Source organism: Letharia columbiana (assembly GCF_014066305.1).
Source record: "Letharia columbiana isolate WasteWater2 chromosome Unknown Sc0000005_s0, whole genome shotgun sequence".
Taxonomy (NCBI): Eukaryota; Fungi; Ascomycota; class Lecanoromycetes; order Lecanorales; family Parmeliaceae; genus Letharia; species Letharia columbiana.
Genome location: NW_023501041.1, coordinates 1231097 through 1247871, shown reverse-complemented (window position 1 = coordinate 1247871; position 16775 = coordinate 1231097). Strand labels below are relative to the sequence as shown.

The window sequence follows — 16775 nt, the reverse complement described above, 5'->3', positions numbered from 1 at the left end:
CTAATTTATCGCGAATAAATAAATTAATATTTATAATTATCAAAATCTCGCCCTTCTACGCCTCTCTTATTAAAAAAATAGATATATATTATTAATATATAGAATTACTTTTTTATTTTCTATTAAAAATTTAAGATTTTTTTATTAATATTAAAACGCTATTTATACTTTTCGAATTTTTAAGAATCTTAGAACTTAATCTTATAATTATTAAAGCGTAAGGAATTCAAATATCGCTTATTAAAGTTCGCTTATCAAAGATCGCTTATTAAAGTTCGCTTATCAAAGATCGCTCACCTACTTACTCGATAGCCCTAATTAAAAAAAAATTATAAATTTAATTTATAGACCTTTACGGAGGGTGATATTAAAAGTTCTATATATGCGCTAAATCTCTTAGCATGCTTGGCATTTTAATAAATCTAACCTTTTTCTTGAATAGCTTTATTTTTCTAGTGATGATACTTTATATAGCTACGTATATACTTATTTACTCGCTCCGTAGAGTTATAGAAGTAGGCCGTATATTACCTCTCTTACGGCCTTTCCTATACTCGTTATTACCTTTAAGGCGTATTACCTCCGCAATATATCTCGGTATTCGCTTTATTCACTTCTAAATCCTCTTTTAAATAAGCTCGTAATTCTAATAATATAGTTATCGTTTCTCGACATCTTTACGAGTTCTTAATACATCTTTTCGAATAGTTTAACGCTTTATTCATAGCTAAGAATATTTGCCAAGTATGCTAAGAGATTTAGCGCATATATAGAACTTTTAATATTACCCTCCGTACTCGTTTAATAATACTCGATTTAAAAATCGATAAGTTCGACGTAATACTAAAATATCTATCTTTTATTAAAGTTCTATAATAACTCGATATAATTATAATAAATAATATTAAACTTTCATCGCTAGTAACATTAATATATCTAAGATTTTAAATTATTATTTTTTAAATCTTATCGATTTACTCGTATATATTTAAAAGTACTCGATATTTAATAATATACGATCTAAAATCTACTTTAGTAATTCGTTCTTTTATAATAATAATACGAGTAAAGATTTATAAATTAAATTCATAACCATTTTTTTAATTAGAGCTGTCGAGTTAATTTAATAAGCGATCTTTAATAAGCGATATTTGAATTCCTTATCTTTAAACATTTATAAGACTAAATTTAATAATTCTTTTTTTATTTGAAAGCGTAAACTACGTTCTATAATTTAAAAAAAAATAAGAAAATTTTTAATAGAAAATAAAAAAGTTATTCTAAAATTAAATAATATATATCTATTTTTTAATTAAGGCTGTCGGTAAATTTAGTAAGCGAACTTTAATAAACGATATTTAAGCTTCTTACTTTTTAATAATTATAAAATCGAATCTTAAAATTCTTTTAGCGTTAAAAAGCGTAAACTACGCTTTATAATTTAAAAAAAATCTTAAAATTTTAATAGAAAATAAAAAAGTTATTTCATTTATTTAAATAAGAGATTTTAAAAGAGCTAGTAAGCTAACTTAGTTAGTTTAATTAAAGAGCGTAATAAACTTAAATTTATAATTAATTATATATATAAATTTAAGATTTTTTAATTTAACTCTATCTTATTCTTTTATATATACTAATATAAAAATCGAAAAATCAAATAATAGAATATTAAATAAGATTTCTAGAGCTTTAAGAATCTCGTAAATCGCAGTTGTATTAATAACGTTGTATATTAGTGTAATAAAATCTATCTAAATTCTATAAGCTCTACGTCGCGATAAGCTCGAGATAAGTTTTCGAAAGAATATTCTCTAAAACTTACTTTCGAATTTATCGAATATAAGATCGAATATTACTCGTTTCTATCTTTATTTATATATTATCTTTATTTATATACTCTTTAAATTCGATAAATTCGACGTAATATTAAAATATCTATCTTTTATTAAATTTATATAGTAAACTAGTATAATAATATTAATCTTTTATTACTATTTAGACTTCTATATCGAAGAGTTTAAATTACTATTTTTTAGATCTTATCGATCTATTATATCTTAAAAAAACTATTATTATCTTCTCTTCTACTATCTCTTCTTCTACTATCTCTTCTTCTACTATCTTCTTATCTCTTCTAAGATATCTCTTTTATCGCTTTCATCTTTTCTATCTCTTTGTCATTCTCATTCCTTCTCTCTTGCGCGGCTCCACACTTTTTACTTTACTACGATAAAGCCTCTAATAAAGTCTTTAATAAAGTCGATAAAGCCCGTTACTATAACGGAGTAGCTTCTTATTTATCTCGCTATTATTACTATAGTAAAGCGAGAATTAATAATATTAATAGATCTAATATAAGAGATATAGTAGCCTTTTTTCTAATAGAACTTCTATCTCTCTTCGTATCTTAAAAAATAGCTAGTTCGAGATAATATCTATAATACTAGATCTATAGATAACGACTATAATATCGTAGTATTAACTATTATAATAGACTGTGATAGTAGACTATTTAAATGAGTAATAGTAATAGCCATAGTAGTGGTAGCTATCTATGTCGGATTTATCGGATTTAAGAGCGTGTAAATGAGGGTAACGTATAAATAGAGGTGGAAACGAGTATTAGATAATCGTATGGGAATACGCTATACTTAGTATGGGTTACCTCAACGCTAAGGCCACTTCAATATCAATTTTCTTAATTTTTTAACTCATCTATTCTCTATCTATCTACTATAATCATAACGATATCTAACTTATATATCGTTATTTAAGAACGTATTCAACAGACCTTAGTCTCTATTGCCTCCGAAATAAAGCTTAAAATTACTCGATTAATTACTTAATTTAACGTATTTTATAATTAGCTTCTATATCGCTATAATAAGATCTCTCTTAAAGATAGCTACTCTTACGCGCTTATAGATTCTAAAAAATAGATTCTTTATTAATATATATAACGGCTCGATAGATCGAGAATATCTTATTATCGTTCGATATTTATAAAAGTTATAATTTTTTTTTAGATCTACTTATTAAGCGAGAATTAGATATTATTTAACGAGCTATAATAGCTCGAGTAACTCGAAAAGTAAAATTAATACGATAGTTTAGAAGAGAGATATTATTATTCTTATTAGACTCGGTCTTAAATTATTACACGTAAGAAAATAAAAATTAAAAGAACTTTAAGAGCTTTAGAGTGAGTAAATATTAAAGAGTCTCGGGTATATAATATATTTAGAAATAAGAATATTAAGTAGTTTAAGGCTACTATATAAAGAGTTAGAAAGTTAATTAAGATTAAAGTAATTAAAAAGATTAAAATAGACTATAGTAGTTTTAAATAAATATGTATATGGGTAGGTAGATAGAATAATTGAAAAAATTGACATTGGGGTAGCCTTAGCGTTGGGGTGGCCCATACTAAGTGTAGCGTGTTCTCATACGATTATCGAATATTTTCGGGTATATATGAGTATGTAACTAGTCTATATGGACCCTTACGAAAACTCCCCTGCCGACCTTACTTTAATGCAGATGATAGCGGTTATGATAAGCTCCAGCGGCTGTTTGTGTCAGCGCTTTAATCAGCCCCGCCCCCCAGCCATGGGCCTTAGGCTAGGGCTAGGGCTAACTTGGGAGAGAGAGGGCTAGGGCGGGGCGGGGCTACGGGGTAGTCTGGCTAGGGCTGGGCTAGCCCAGGCGGATCTAGTGATTTCTGACCACTAAAAATCAGGCTTGGCAGCGCTAGACCTCTAGCGTCGCAGCAAACTACATAGGTAGGTACGGAATTTTCAGCAGAACCTCCCTACCGGGCTCCCCCCGCAAAAATTTGGTGGCAACGAGGCTCTATGACTGTACTCCCTGCACATTGCGTCCGTGGAGGGCTGAACCATGCCAGAAACACCTCATTAAACGTCTTATTGACAGATCTCAGCACGCGAGCAAGGGGGAGGTGCAGTCGTGAATGGGCCCATAGAATGAAGCTTCAGAACCACCTCTTGCCAGCCCATGCTGCCGGTAATGACTCGGTGTGATGTAGAGGAGGAAGAGGATGAAGGGATTCATAATTCTACATTCCTACAAAGAAACATGGGTCCATTAAAATAAAGAAGGCTAAGTAGGGTTAGCCGGCCCGGCAAGTCGGGGCTGAGGCGGGCTAGCCAATCAGAGCCCTCGGGCTGAGGCTAGGCTGATTAGCCCCGCCTCAGCCTAGCCTAGCCCCGAGGCGGGGCTATTTAAAGCGCTGGTTTGTGTAGCTTGTTTAAACTTTAAAGGGTACTTTAATCTACCGCTAACTAACACTAAAGTGGCTGCCTTCAGGCATGTGATATTTGACGTGAACTTAAACATGCTCTCAATCAACCATCCAGGGTCGCTGAATCCCAGCTACGGAGACACGGTTGATAGTCATTGAATCATTGCTGCCAATCTTTTTGATGTGCACGCCAACTCGAAGCTTCCGTTGAGTCCTCGTGCCAGCTTCGATTCTTCAACTTTTGGTCGTTGAGACCTCGAAATGCCTGGCGGAGCATCCGGCGGTGGCACAGGCTCGAAGTTGACCAAGGCTACTGTGATTGTCTGCGGAGTCGCGTCTCTTGTTGCCTCGTTGCTGTCTTTCCTGTATGACACGTCTGAGCACATCGGATTCTGTTGTGTTTCCTCTCGGACTAGATCGCTTAGCTAACATTCTCCCAGATCAGTATGGCTGCAAACGTTCGTAGTGGATACACATCTTAGAGCGATGCGTGTGTTGATGAAGTTCGTAGGAAAAACTACAGGAAGCCATTGCTACAACGATACGTAATTCGCATTCTGCTGATGTACGTGGATATGTCTCGCAACGGAGCTAGCAACTCACTTTGAGCCAGGGTTCCCATATACTCTGCCTCGTCATGGGCCAGTATAATGTCTCAGGATGCCGCTTTTTTTCTGGATCCATTACGTGACATATACGAGGTATTGGCTGCTAAACCCTGAAGATTCAAATTACTCGACTAACCAATGCCTTTAGGCATTCACCATATACACATTCTTCCAACTTCTCATCAACTTTCTTGGAGGCGAACGCTCTCTCATCATCATGATGTATGGAAGGCAGCCTGTTCATCACCCCTGGCCACTCAATCATTGTCTTGCCAAAGTGGACATCTCTGATCCTCATACATTTTTGGCAATCAAGCGTGGCATCCTACAGTATGCTTGGCTAAAGCCTATATTGGGTTTGGCGACAATAGTCATGAAAGCTACCGGTACATACCAGGAGGGCTACATTGGACTGACTTCGGGGTATCTGTGGAGTGGCATACTGTACAACGTTTCCGTCACCCTGAGTTTGTACTCACTCGCGATGTTCTGGGTCTGCATGTCGCAGGACCTACAACCATTTAGACCTGTCCCCAAGTTCCTCTGCATCAAGTTGATAATCTTCGCCTCTTACTGGCAAGGGTTCTTCTTGTCAATACTACAGTTCGCGGGAGCAATACCGAACAATGTTCCTGGATATACGCCAGACAACCTCGCAGCTGCTATACAGGACGCTCTAATTTGTTGCGAGATGCCTCTTTTCGCCGTTGCTCACTGGTATGCTTTCTCTTGGCAAGACTATGCGGATGTCACCATTTCTGCGGCCCGTATGCCAGTGAAATATGCCATGCGAGACGCTTTTGGTATACGAGATCTGATTGAAGACACGAAAGAGACTTTTGGTGGCAGACATTATGAGTATAGGGTATTTGACAGTGGAGACAATGTTCTTGCACACGAGGAGTCGGAGTCACGTACTGCTCGAATGATGGAAGGAATGAGATATGAAAGAGGCGGCAAGGGCAAATACTGGATACCAAAACCCGGAGAAATCAATAGTAGAACGCCTCTCCTTGGTGGCAGCGGAGGACCGAGTCGAGCAGCGACTATGAGTACTTCTAAGCGTGGAAGAGACCTACACGAAGATACCGGAATCGATGAAGCTGATGAAGCGAAGCTTGACGCAGAGGACGAAAGGCTTTTTACCACCGCTAAAGCTTTGGAGTTCGGAGACTGGAATGTAGGCTGTCTCCCTCTATCTTGTCACAACCCTCAGCTACTGAAAAGAGCGTAGTACCCGGTCATAACTGCTCATGTGCCAGCCGCCGACAGGTGGCTCGGCGCCGACCCTGGACTCATTACCACGTCGACCAATAGAAATCTCTTGCAGCCAACAAAGGCGAATCGAGAACGACGAGCCAGCAACATTCAGAAGGACCTTGATAAAGGCAAGTCCAAATCGCGGTCTCGAGCCCCACTTTTGGATGGAATGCTCCGAGAAGAATCTTCATCATCTCACTCCGCCAGGTCGGGTAGGAGTCAGCTAATTGATCTAATGGTCGAAGACACGGAAGCTGAGGAGACTGAGCGCGTCAGAGCTAGGAAAGAAGGGGGTTCTGCATGGAACGAGGATGAGACCAAACACTACATGTAAGTCCGGGCTTGAAATTACAAGAACAGTGTCTGACGCTCCCTTAGTCGAACTTACGAGGACGAGAATGAAGGAGAAGTCGTGCGCGAAGGCTTCGAGCCGGGCAGAATCGACCCAGCGTCTGGCTCAGACTTCGCAATCGGTGACGGCGATGATGAGCCAGGTAATGTAGGTAAAATGCATGAAGATTCTGAGGAGGCCCAGCAATGGGATGAAAGCAATAGTCGGAGGGAAGAAGATTCTTCAGCAACCTCACATACGTACGGGACTTTGGACGATCGGCATGTGTGGGTGGCAAAGGATAGAGATGAAGCATGATATTCGTGATACTGGATGCTTTTAGCGAGGAGTTAAGGCGTACTCCATATTGTGCTCGATGACTCTGTCCGTCAGGAATACAGACTCTCGGGGTCAATAACCTGTCATCTATATCATTCGTCCTGGCCAAATGATTACCTTCTTGGCTACCATTTTGTCCAACTCGTGCACTTAACTTATTCAAAGTAGAGTTTCATGTGTGAAATACACGTGATGGCGCACCAGGCGCGAAAATATGCCCGCAGTCGCAACCCACTCATCGTTGCACATATCTCTCCCACCTTCACCATTACTCCATTTACGCGCCTTTGTACTCGGAATATTTGACTTGCTACGCTCGCGACATTCTACACGTTAGTCCAGATCTATCCGTGGCATATGTGCTACCGTGCGTTCACACCTGTCGATATCTACTCAGCGCGTTTGGATATCATCAGAAGTGTCATATAAGCTCTGGTAAACTGCTGTGCTGTGTCGGTCAAAACCCGTCTGTCTACGCGCTGTTCATGGCTCACAGCCCGCATGAAGGTCAGCAGTACCGGCACATGCTCTCAAAAATGGCAACTCATATGAATGCAGGGCAAGCATCGCAGGAGCCTCATACCAGGCGCACTAACCTTGTAACGAATGCACGATCTCCGCCAACCTCCCAGGCATCCTCTGGTTCTCTGAGTTGCCATAAATCACAACTTCGGCCCAATGCAGCTGGTGATCTCGACATCATCAGTCCTCACAACGCGATGACCCGCTCGACCTCGTTATCGAATAAGTCAAGCCAGGAAGACACTGACAGACTTTATCTAGTGGAGCCTGACGTATCCTCCGTGGACCAAGACGAGAACATTGATGGGCTAGTAACAGAAAATGCACTTGACAAAGTCCACCCGAGCGCGCCGAAGCGCATGGCAAATGGAGAAGTCAAGCCTTCAGAATCCAGTCTACCGGCTAGTCCAGTCGAGTCAAGCCAGTATGGGCATTCAAGAAATAGCAGTGGGACGTCCCGAAATTCACAGATTGGCGAGGTCCGTGATTTCTCGCAAAACGACTAATGTAGACACACCTAATAATCATTAGTTGTCGAATCAATTACGAACCCGTTTGTCGTATGCCATGGTCAAAGTGCAGAATGGCTGGCAATCACATAATATCAGCGAGCTCGAGAGTATGACATCAAATCAAGCTTCACCCGTTTCTACAGTCTCTAATGCGCACCGGTTGTACGATCGTCATCTTCCAGCCTATTTTCCTGCAGATGCACCGACATCCATACAGCTTTCCGAGCGGGCTGCAGCAACTCCAGATTATGCGCATCCCTCGCCCCGAGACAGCGCAACCACTGCTGAACATATTTCTAAACATCGACAGCATGGAACGTTTGACTCCACTTCGCGCCCAAGCAAAGTTGGCGCTGCCTACGAGTCCTTCTGGCGGGACCACGAAGCAAGTGGTGCCTCACGACCCGTTGAGGCACCTACCGTTGGCCCTTCGTTGGCCCCATCGGCAAATATCGTTGTCCGCACGCCACGGCGCTCAGACGCAAAGAAGAAGCAGCCTCCACCGCTTCGTACGGACAATCTTGGTACTAACTCAGCGCCTATAACCCCCCCACCAAAAGGACAGTCCAAGATTCGAACCCCAAGCCAGCAAGCCGAAGTCGAAAAGGACGCTGTAGAGACCTTGCTATTTATGTCGAGTCCGGGGAATTCTGGTTACCACCCGCCTGGAGCCTTTGCTCGGACCCCACTGCGGAATCATTTCGAACGCCAGGCCGATCAGACAGATAGCCTGGGCTTTTCTATGCCCGATTCAGCTCGTGGTCCTCGTGAACAGCCTAGGCTATCCTATTCCCCACATCTGCGAAGTCCTCCCCGAAAGAGACGACTGTCTAACGCGGAAATGGACAAGATACTTGACGAAATGCCCGATACGAGTAGCAGCGATGATGGCGAACTACAGGGCACACGTCCACCGCCACAAACAGTTGGAGCGTAGGTGCATTATTGGAATCCTTGGACGCATCTGATTCCCTGCAACTTGCTAATAGAAAAACGCGTGCCGTTCCTGCTATATGCGTTTGATGTTATGGAAATACTTACGGGACTTATCTACCCTTACCTTATAGAACTTGTATACCCTTACCTATTAAGAAAATATATAGAACTTAGATACCTTTTTTTATTAAGAAAATACTTAACGTTATATACTTAACGAGTAAATGCCTATAAATTAAATTTATAATTTTTTTTTTAATTAGAGCTATCGAGTAAATTTAATAAGTAATCTTTAAGAAGCGATATTTAAGTACCTTGCCTTTTAATAATTATAAGATTAAATTTTAGAATTCTTAAAGTATTTAAAAGCGTAATCTACGCTCTATAATTAAAAAAAAATCTAAAAATTTTAATAGATAATAATAAAGTTATTAAAGGATTAAAAGTAGAATAAGAGATTTTTAATAGTTATAAATATTAATTCGTTTATTTATAATATCTAATTAAAAAGTATAAATCTAATAAATTTATAATTAACTATATATATAAATTTAAGATTTTCTAATTTAGCTCTATCTTATTCTTTTATATATATTAATTATAAATTTTTAATATATCGCTAATCTTAATCTCTCTTATTAAGATTTATCTTTTATTTATTTATTTTAAATAAAATATTAGAATATATTTAATTTTTTTTAATTATATATATAGCTACTTAAAGTAATATCTAATACTCTATTTATATAAAAAAAAACTATATATATCTAAATAAGAGTAAAACTTTTAACTTTAATTAATTTTTAATAGAGAAATCTTTAATTCGATTCTAATTCTCTTCGTTATATTAATATTTTTATTTATTTAAAAATCTTTAATTAATAGTAATCTTAATATAATATATATTTTTTATTTTTTAATCTCTTATTAACTTTTATATCTTTCGAGTATATTAAAATTAATTTATATTTATTATTAAAATTTAATTAGCGAGCTCTATAATCTTTAAAATCTATAATTTCTATAATTTTCTATTAAAATCTCTCTTATTTTATATTTTTATTTTTACTTCTCTCTTATCTTTCTTCTAATATAAAAATTATTCTTTTTAATTATTAAATATATTTCTCTTATAATTTAATTTTTGAAAATTATTTTATTTAAAATAATTTATATTAAAGAAATCTTTATCTTTATCTTTAAAACGCGTATATTAGTTACTTTATATATTTCTATAATTCTATTAAAATATAAGATAGAATACTTAGTTATATTAACTAGAGAGTTCTATAAAAGAAAAGAGCGATTAGATATAAATATACTAAGACGTATTATATAACTATATCACATAATTACTAAAACGTTAAGAGTTATATAATTCGAATTTTAATACTTCTCTTTATATATATTCTTCAAGTAAAGGCATAATTAAATTCATGGGTTGGATTTTCTATGTCAAATCGAATTTTAGCCCAGCCCTAAGTTAAATCGAACTCAATCGCTTGCATGCGTTTTGACCTACTTCACCACGATAAAATTGATTTGATCTATGTGATATACAGGCATATATGTGCGGAGAGAGGCGCCTAAGGCCTAATTAGGAAGGTGTATTGAGTGTGGAGGATTGATCCGTAATAATTGCCCATAAAAAAAGAAAAGGCCATATTCTTATGGCAAGAAGTATCGAAATACCGGAAAGAAATGGAGACAACGTGCTAATTAGTGGTGTGAATCCTATAATATCTCCCGCCGCAGTGAAATTTTTCGAATAATAAAATAGCTATAGACATCGGACGGTTTCAATTCGTTCAAATATGCATTGGAGAGCATATGACGTGGGATCTTGGAGAGCTGAGCCGTGTGCTTGACGATGGTGGCCTTGTTGCCGCTTGGTTTCTCCGCAGTGTTCTCCGCATTTGCCTGTTGTAGTTCCTCCTCTTACTCCTTAATGTAGTGGGGATGACAGGCTAAGTTGCAGTGGTGTTCTCCGCTTGCTGAGTGATGATTTGATGTGGAACCGTGGAGAGTATATGACGTGGGATCTTGGAGAGCTGAGCCGTGTTCTTGGTGCTGGGGGCCTTGTTGCCGCTTGGTTTCTCCGCAGTGTTCTCCGCATTTGCCTGTTGTAGTTCCTCCTCTTACTCCTTAATGCAGTGGGGATGACAGGCTAAGTTGCAGTGGTGTTCTCCGCTTGCTGAGTGATGATTTGATGTGGAACCGTGGAGAGCATATGACGTGGGATCTTGGAGAGCTGAGCCGTGTTCTTGGTGCTGGGGGCCTTGTTGCCGCTTGGTTTCTCCGCAGTGTTCTCCGCATTTGCCTGTTGTAGTTCCTCCTCTTGCTCCTTCTCTTGTAGAGTATCAGACTGAGTGGATGACTGATATGACGTGGGATCTTGGAGAGCTGAGCCGTGTTCTTGACGATGGTGGCCTTGTTGCCGCTTGGTTTCTCCGCAGTGTTCTCCGCATTTGCCTGTTGTAGTTCCTCCTCTTGCCCTCCTCTTATAGAGTATCAGACTTAGTGATTAGCTGAGTGGCTGACTGAGTGGATGACTGAGTGACTGGCTGACGATCTAATTGAGTGGATTACTGAGCTGATAGGGTAGGTAGTGTTGATTGAGCGGCTGGTCGAGTATGTAGGGGAGGACGATGGCTGTGAATCCGTTCGGGCTCTTTTGAGGGTTTTCTAACGCGTTTATGAGCAGTAGTAGGTAGATTGCCAACAGTAGCGGATTCGCCGAGGGGGCCTGGGGGCGTTAGTAGGGGCCTAAGAGGCGGGTAAAAGGGGTACGCCTGAAGCGTTTAGTAACGTTTCCGCGAGGATAGGGTGATAAAGAACGGATTAAAAAGAAAGACGCGTCTTAGAAGGTAATATCGCTAGGTTGGAAGGTATTACCGCTAACTTAAGAGGAGTATATAGGGGAGAACGATGGCTGTGAATCCGTTCGGGCTCTTTTTGAGGGTTTTCTAACGCGTTTATGAGCAGTAGTAGGTAGCTGTTAGCTTGCGGCCTCGATTGCCAGCAGTAGCGGATTCGCCGAGGGGTGGCCTGGGGGCGTCAGTAGGGGCTCTAAGAGGCGAGCAAAAGGGGTGTACGTGCCTGAAGCGTTTAGTAACGTTTCCGCGAGGGGTATCGAGGATGATTATGTTCATATTAGTAAATTGGTAGAATGGTGAAAGAAGAATAGTTACACAAACAAACAGGTGGAAGGATTATTATCCGATCCCGGACGCGTCTGGTGTGATTATCATATTTGAATGTCAATTTAATCCACCAATAGTAGGCCAAACTTCATTATTTTTACAGCGTTAGAAAGCGCAAAGCGAGCTCTACAATTTGAGGAATTATGAAGTAACTATATCTATCGCAAGCTGAGTACCTTAAAGTGTAAGACTTCTACATACAAATTTTTGATGAGAAAGCGCGGGAGGGCTACCGGGCTGACTCAGCCGGTCTAACCAAAGGGCGTAGTGACCCTGAATTGATGATTGGCTGCACATACAAATTCAAGGTTTTCTAGTTCAGCCCTACCTTATTCTTTTATATATACTGATTATACGCGAAATTTAATAAATATAAAATTTAATATTAACGGTATTAAAATCGAATAAATAAGATAAAAATAATTTAATTAACTTTCGCTAGAGTTTAATATTAGATAATTAAAGTAAAGTTTATATTAAGTAATTAAAATAAAATTTAAATTAGATAATTAAAGTAAGTTTTAATATTAAGTAATTAAAGTAAAGTTGAAACTAAATAGTTAAAGTAAATTTAATATTAAATAATTAAAGTAAAGTTTAAGCTAAATAATTAAAGTAAATTTAATATTAAATAATTAAAATAAATTTAGTATTAAATAATTAAAATAAAGTTCGAGTTAAATAGCTAATATAAGTTTAATATTAAATAATTAAAATAAAGTTCGAGCTAAATAATTAAAGTAAATTTAATATTAGATAATTAAAGTGAAGTTAGAGTTAGATAGTTAAAGTAAGTTTAGTATTAAATAGCTAAAGTAAAAAGTCGAAATCTAAAAACGACTATATTAAATTCTAAATTCTACTTTTTATTAAAAAGCGGTTTTTCGAAAATTTTATTTTTAGATTATCTAATATATACTAAAAATTAATTAATTCGAGATTAAAGAATATTTATAAAGATAATTAAATAAAATAATTAGAAGAAATTTTTTATTTTATATATTATAATCGACTATAAGACTTTTATAAAGTTATTCTAGATATTTAATTCTTTAATAATAATAGCTAATAATAATAATAGTATAAATAAAAATATTTTAAAAGAGTTTTAAAGATTTAATAGTAATAGTAGTAATAGCGCTAAAGAAATAGCTATTTTAATATAAAATAGCGAGTTTATAAAGTATTAAATCTAAGGCTTAACGAGCGATTTAAATAAATTACTTAAATTATAAAAACTAATAAAATCGCTCTTTTAAAGTTAGAGTTAATTTCTTTAAATAAGTAATATTATAAACGATATTTTAATTTAATTAATATATAAAATTTCTTAAATTTATTTTTAAATAATATCTTAATAAGTTTATTAGCTATCTATTATTCGATAAAGATATATTTAAAAATAATATTATTAATAATAACTTATTTTTATATATAATAATATTAAATATTAATATACTTAATATATATATAAAATTAATTTTTTTTAATAAAAGTTATAATATTTTAATTATCTAATTATAATAAATAATAATAGTCTATATATATTTAGTGTTAAAATTAAATTAATTAAGAAATTTATATAATTAAATTATCTTCTTAATAATTTATATCTAATTAATATATTTAATTTTATAAAAGAATAGCGCTATAATAAATTATTATTTTAATAATTAATTAATAATAATATTATTTATATTAAAGATATAATTAGAAATAAAATATTAAATATTTTAATTATTTATCTAATTCGCGTCTATATAACTAATAAATAATTTTAAATCTTTTTTAAATATTAATTATTAGTTCTTAATATTTATTATTTAGATATTAAAAAATACGCTTAATAATCTTTTAATAAAATTTATTAAGATTTAAAATATATTTAGAGATTATTAAAATAGTAAATATAATATTAAATTAAGTACTTAATATTATATATATAAGTAATTTTATAATTAATTAATAGATATAGCGAGATTAATTAATAAAAATAAAATTATCTTTAATAATATAGAATTTATTATTATTAATAAGAGTAAGCGATAGCGTAAAGTTTAATATATTATATTTTTTTAGAAATTTCTTAATATAGCCTTTTTAGCTAAGACGTAGAATTTAATTAATATAATCTTTAATAATTATTATATTAAAATAATAGATATAAAATTTTAAATTAATTATTTCGAACTTCTTATTAAGCTTATTCTTAATATTTTATATTTCGATTTTATTAAAACTCGCGAGTAGAATATTATTTATATAAATAGCGATAATAATAATAATATAAAAGATTTAAAACCTAATTTTTTTAAATAGATTATAAAAGTATTATATTAAATTTTAGAGAATTACTTTAAATTATAAAGTATCTTAATAAACTTATATATCTTATTCTTTTAATCTTTAATCTTAAAGTTAATAAATTAAATAATATATATTATCTTTTTAATATCGCTATATAAAAAGATAATTTTAATATTTATTTATTTATTTATTTAAGTTCTTAATTTAAGATAATTATTAATATAAAGATTATTTTATAATTTATAAACTTAATAATAGAAATAAAGATTTTATTAAAGTTAATTTCTTCTTATTATTTAAAGTCGCGAATAATTTAGCGAGCTTTATATTATATAATCTTTTTTATAAAATTACACTTAAGCTTATAAATCTATTAATCTCTTAAAATATATATATTTAATAAAAGATTTATTAGAGTTTAAGTCTTATTAATAATAAGCGAGTTAACTTCTTTTTTTATAATAATTTCTTAATATATTTTAGCCAATTATAATATATAAAATAGAGAATTTCTTTTAATTATTTTATTTAGTTACTTCTATAAATATTCTTCGATCTCGAATTAATTAATTTTTAATATGCTGCTACTACGCGTATAGCCTCTACCTTACGAAAGCTACTACATATGAAAATTTACTATTAATAGAAAATAGATAAGTTATTAGCGATAATAATACGATTTGTATAATAAGGACTACACATCGAATATATTTAGATTTTACGTTCTATATAACGTATGTCGAATAGAGTTATATAAAACTTTCTATTTATAGAGAATTCTATTCTAGCCATTACTAAAGATATATTACCGTTATATAACGATTATATAACTAATAATCGATAAATAATCGATGTATTATCGATATATAACCGATACGAAACTCAATTTATACTCGTTAGAAGAATTGTTCTAACTTATAATTTTATATTCGTTGTTTAACGATTACGTGACGGTTACGTAACGGTTACGTAACAGTTATCGAACGATTATAAAACGATTATAGAACGATTATACGATTCTTATAGAACTATAAATACTATAGAGTCTAACTCTAAAATTTTATTATCGTAGATAATCTAGATACCTCGAGTTTTGAGATGATATTAAGATGATATAGGGCTAGTTTAAAACCGGTTTATAATCGATTATAAAATCTTTCTAATATCGTATTTAGATTATTTTTAGATAATCTTTAGCTAGTATAATATTAGAGAAAAACGATTCTAAGATCATTTAAATATCTATATCTTTTCTTAATATTTTTAAAAGTTTAGAGTTTAGAAACTTAAACTATATATATATTTAATATATATTAAATATATATTAGAAACATCTTAAATCGATCTCTATTATAACCTCTATTTAAAGATCTATTATATACTCGTCTTAAGTCTTTTATATACTTATACTTATTTTAAATAAAGTCTATTATATATAAACTTATCTTATAAATAATTAATATCTTATATATAGTCTAATATATAGTTATTTATATTCTTATATAACTAATTAAATTCTTTCAATATCTCTATTATATATAAACTCTTATTCCCTAATATAGAGAGCTTATAGATATATTACTACGCGCCTTTACGCGTATATATTAAAAGATTTAGAATCAAATCTATAATAGGATTTTCGTTCTCTATCGCTAAATAGATATATATAATAAGAAATACGTATCTCTTTCGCTAATATATATAAGAAAAATATTAATTTAGTTTATCTCTAATATCGTTTATATAAAGATAATCGTTAATATTATATATATAATATTTATTATTTCTATAGAAGACTTTAATAGAATCTAGATTAAGAAATATATAACTTATATATCTATAAATTCTATTCTTCAATATCACTTTAAAACTCTTATATTAAAATTAAGAACTCGAATTTTATAGTCTTAATAATATATCGCTATTAAGTATTAAATAAAGTTATATTATAATAAAAGCTTTATTAGATTTATAATAGTCTTAATATAAAAATATATATCTAGAATAAAACCTATTATAAAAAGATAGGAATATCGATAATTAGTATTTTTCATTATATCGTAAAAGCCTTTATTATCTTCTTCGTTAAATAATTATTCTTTAACTAATAGAAAGCTTTTTATAAATATTAAATATTAAATATATAATAGCTTTAATACCTTTATTATCTTTAAATAATTATACTTTTATATCTTAATAAGATTAAATTATAATAACTATTTTATAATATCTTTAGCGAATAGATATTTTATAAGATTTAGAGATATAGCTATATTCGCTATATCTTTAAAAACTCTATAGAATTATTAGCGTCTACTATATTTTATATTAAGATATTATACTTATATTTTAATTTATTAATTAATATATTAGAATTTATAATTATTATATATTTCTTCGCGTTCTTAATTAGATATAAACTTATATATATATTAGAGAGACTAAGAAATTTTTAAAATTTATTACTCTTAGATAGTCGCTCTTTATCTTTAAGTT

The 16775-nt window shown here is 32.7% G+C and overlaps 1 protein-coding gene across 1 annotated transcript; it reads left to right on the top strand.

Annotated features, from left to right (window-relative positions):
- Nucleotides 1-7335: 7335 nt before the first annotated feature.
- Nucleotides 7336-8770, top strand: HO173_002715 (uncharacterized protein; the record flags this gene model as incomplete). Its single annotated transcript, XM_037304647.1, has 2 exons — nucleotides 7336-7800; nucleotides 7853-8770. 2 exons carry the CDS (start codon nucleotides 7336-7338, stop codon nucleotides 8768-8770), a joined length of 1383 nt encoding a protein of 460 aa, XP_037168740.1.
- Between the last annotated feature and the right edge of the window lie 8005 nt (nucleotides 8771-16775).